A 4,257-nucleotide genomic window follows, 5' to 3' on the forward strand; every position below is an offset into this window, starting at 1 on the left:
TGCTTTCATACTTGTCGTGGATATCTCCAGACAGCTCCACCCGGCAGAAGTATCTCTCGCTGTCGCTCCAGGTCAGATTGTCAATCCTGATGGACAGGTCCTTGTGCCGGGGGTTGCCAAGCAGTTTGTATTTGTTTTTGTAGCTGATGGCAGTCTTACAGAGCTCGCTGGTGCTCTGACTAATGCACTTGAAAACTATTGTGCCGTTGTAAGGTTCTTTGATCCTCCAAATGGCAGTGAGGGTCCGGTCAAATGTTTTGTAGGGGTGTGTGAAAGTACAGGGGAGGATAACCATCTTCCCAAGTTCACCAGTAACGTCAGATGGGACATGAACGGACCAGCCATTGGACAGCACACCTAGAAGCAAAAAGAGACTTTCAAGACTTACTTATCTGGAGTGTTTAAGAAGGAAATTTGACCCCACCTGGAGAACTGCTCAGCTCTGGAGCCCCCAGTGTAAGAAAGACGTGGACCTGCTCAAGTGGGTTCAGAAGAGGCCATAAATATGTGAATGGGCTGAGAACATCCCCTGTAAGGACAGGCTGGAAATGTTGGGGGTGTTCAGCCTGGAGAAGGCTCTGGGGAGACCTGAGTGCAGCCTTTCAGTGCTTCAAGGGGCCTCTGAGAAAGAAGGGGAGGGATTCTTCATCAGGGAATGTAGTGATAGGATGAGGGGTAACAGTTTCAAACTGAAGGAGAGGAGACTTAGATTACATATAAGGAAGAAATTGTTGCTGCTGAGGGTGGTGAGTCCCTGGCCCAGGCTGCCCCGAGAGGTGGGAGCAGCCCCATCGCTGGCCCCATGGCAGGTCAGGTTGTCCCTTGGGGCTCTGAGCCCCCTGCTCTGGGGGCAGATGTCCCTGCTCCCTGCAGGGGGATTGGGCTGGGTGAGCTTTGAACTTTCCACCCAAACCAGTCTGTGATTTTATGAAATGGGGCATCCTTTCTGTAACTGCTGTGTTTTTGGTCAGAAAATGGATCCTGCTTTCCTGTGGTGGGCCCTGTGCTGTTGGCAGATGTCCCGGCTCCCTGCAGGGGGATTGGGCTGGGTGAGCTTTGAACTTTCCACCCAAACCAGTCTGTGATTTTATGAAATGGGGCATCCTTTCTGTAACTGCTGTGTTTTTGGTCAGAAAATGGATCCTGCTTTCCTGTGGTGGGCCCTGTGCTGTTTGGTGGTGTTACTGAGGACTTGCAGATGATTGCGTGGTCCACTTGCTGTTGCTGGTTTTGATACCAGTCTGCAGCAGAGCTCTGGGAACTGACTATCTCCTGTGGAAAGTGATTTAATTCCTAAGCAGCCCTCTTTTTGTCAAGTGAACAATAGCACCTTATGTTCCGCAAGAGTCTTCTGTTGTTAAGGGACATTTATGTACTTGGAGGAACAAACAAATAAAACTAAAAAAAAAAAAAATCCGGTGGCTTCAGGCACGGAAGTGCAGCAAGTGTGGCAGCTCTGCGTTTGAGCGGATGCACACACACGCTCTACATTACAGTTATTTTTTACACTACTCAGCTGGTAGTTGCATTACCCCCGGAGAGGGAAATAACAGCTGATGTTTCTAATGATCAGTGCTGCTCTCATCACACAGTGACATCTTATTGGTCAGGTAACTTGTGAAGTATCCTAAGATACTCATCTTAGGAAGGCTGGTGGGAACAGGCACATTCCCTGTATCAGATCCTGTTGTAGGAAGGAGGATGCCCTTGACAGTACGTAAAGCATCTCCCTGTTAGCTGAGCAGGTTCTCACTGCGTGGGCTCTACTGCCAGTATCTTCCCAGACAGACCATGTCCTGCTGTCACCGTGGGGGAAATCCCTAGTTTTCCAGCTGAGGTGGCACTAGCGGTTGGAATTTTGTTCTCTTGGCCAGTTTTGGTCACTGGTAAATCATAGCGCAGTCTGGGCACCTGAACCTCACTGCCACCAGATCCAGTCTGATCATTTTTGTCCAGTGATGCAAACAGCCTTTACTCGAACGAACACACCCCATCTTTGAAGTTTTGGGAAAACTCAGTTGCTCATCCATTTCTCTTCCCCAGGAGCAAACAGCACTGACACACAGCACCTGCAGGCAGTGCTTTCTGTATAAGCCTGTAACTATCCACTGCCTTGCTCGCTGCAACAGCTGTAGAAGCAGATTGTGGCTTCAGCGACGTCTGTCTTACAAAACTCACTTGATGGCTTCATTAAATCATGAGCTTTCCCCTCAACAGCTGAGAATAACTACAAAAAATGTGAAGACTTCCTGTAAGTAATTTCCACCCTTCCCTGGTCTAGCTGTCTTCGCTGCGGTCAGTGGGCTTGCCTGAACGCTAAGATAAGACTTGCTGCTTGTTCTTTGCCAGTTCTCCATAACATTTGACAAACACCTCGGTGGTGGTGCAGCTCATATTAATCTATTGTGCGCTGCACAGTGGACAAAGGCCAACGCAAGACCGGTTCTCTGATGTTAAGTTATTTACCTGGAATCAGCACCAAGCCACTATTTTGATTTCTGAGATCTGGCGTCGTGCTGCCCCGTCACTCGTTATAACAATATGCAGAGGCTACATGAAAGGCTGCACAGCCACAGGGGCTCCCAGAAGTGCATGGGCTTTGAGCACGAGGACCTGGCAGTAAAACCAGAAAACACTAGTGCTTTCTAGTTTATTTCATGTTATTTTGGTTGTCTTACAGTGTGTCACTATAACCCTTCTGGAGAGCTGCAGATCGTGTGCTTTAAAGTACATGATTTGCTTTTCTCAGCCACCTTTTTGGATTGCATTTTAAAAAAAATCTTAAGAAAAGAACACTCTTTTTAGCACAAAAATATCCCCTTGCCTTCCACATGAGAAAAAAAATGTTAAAAATTGGTGTTTCCTATGTTACCAGCTCCACCCGTTTCTGTGGAAACAGTTTGCCTAGGTTATGAGTGGAGGGAGCTGAAAGCATCTTGTGTATATTTTAACCTTAACCTTAAAGCTTCAGCATGGGAGGTCTTCCACGGCTTCCTTCTGCTAATAGTCAGCCTCCATTTGCTCCAGGGATTGAAGTTCTCACAAGAAACAAAGAAGGTCATAGGCAAATAGCCTACACATCTTACATGGGGTAACTCCTGAAAAGATTTGTTAGGTCAGTGTATCTACTAGTTGTCAATGGAAAGGTTGTGAAGATAATAACAACATCTAGAGCTGCGGACCACCACGGACAGTAGCCCTGCTCTAGCAAACACCATTTGACAGTATATCTAAACAAATCCCATGGAGTTTAATGGAACTTAAGAGCATACTTGAAGTTAAACGTCAGCTTACGTGCTCAGTGGAGCTGGAGGAAGTTATGTCTGTTGCAGAGTAACTCTAAGGAGCACGAAACAGCACTTCTGAGGGGTGGTGGAAATGCTGCAGGGCAGAAGTTAGATGAAGTTCCTTCACAAGTAAAAAAACCAAAAAAATGAAAAAATAACCAAACCAAAGACCTCTCTGAGAGACTTGACTCTGTCAAGCCTGTAAGTTTCTCCAGTAGTCTCACACGCACCTGGAATTTCAGCATCCTGTCAAGCAATGTGATGGATGGTGCAATTTTCCGAAAGTTTATTGTTCCAGGCAATTCCCCTGGCGCTTTGACTGGAGCAAGAAGAAAAGCCCTGGACAGGCAGGGATTTATAGCAAGCTCAGAACTCACCCTTCCTGGAGATGTGAAGGAGGCACAGAAGAAAGAAGCTGATCTCTCTCATGCTGGTCGATGTTCTCCAGTGAAGTGTATCAGCAAACCAGAACTGTCTCACTACATCTGAGCTGCTGGTCTTGCAGTCACAAAAAGTTTTTCCGGGGATGGAGGAAGTTGTGGTTTTCCTCTCCTTGGAGGACATGAGTTGTCTATCTGAACCAGTTCTGGATTCAGGTATTAATAGTTTTGCGGTCAGTCATGTGAAAAATACACCAGAAACAATCAGTGTAGAATCATTTTCCAGCTGAAGGAAGGGGACTGCATATTTGGGTTGCAAATACCCACTCCATGTGTATGATGGGGCAAGGGGGCATGGCTTTCAAGCACTACCAGCTCATTAATCTGGAGGAAGTCCTTGCCATCTGCCTAAGAAGGTGGCAAGCAAGACCCTTGCTCTCCTGGCTTGAGGCAGTTTCTCGTCCTGAACTCAGAGCCTGCAAGACAACTTTGCTCTTTACTTGTGCTCACCCATCGTTGTCATCCCTAGATGTAAAAAAAGCCAAATCCTCCTCTTTGGAAATCACCCAAGTGCTCGTGCCAAGGTTCAG

General features: G+C 47.0%; 1 protein-coding gene across 1 annotated transcript in view; it reads right to left on the bottom strand.

Moving 5' to 3' along the window:
* The window catches only part of LOC104494310 (sialic acid-binding Ig-like lectin 15), a gene marked incomplete at its 3' end in the record, with an annotated part of 26,533 nt that overhangs the window by 3,819 nt on the left and 18,457 nt on the right, over positions 1-4,257 (bottom strand). The window contains exon 2 of the mRNA XM_010137124.1: positions 1-357. Within this exon, the coding sequence (XP_010135426.1) occupies positions 1-357 (357 nt within the window). The remainder of the gene's footprint in view (positions 358-4,257) is intronic.

This window comes from Buceros rhinoceros, unplaced genomic scaffold, assembly GCF_000710305.1.
Source record: "Buceros rhinoceros silvestris isolate BGI_N320 unplaced genomic scaffold, ASM71030v1 scaffold3895, whole genome shotgun sequence".
NCBI lineage: Eukaryota > Metazoa > Chordata > Aves > Bucerotiformes > Bucerotidae > Buceros > Buceros rhinoceros.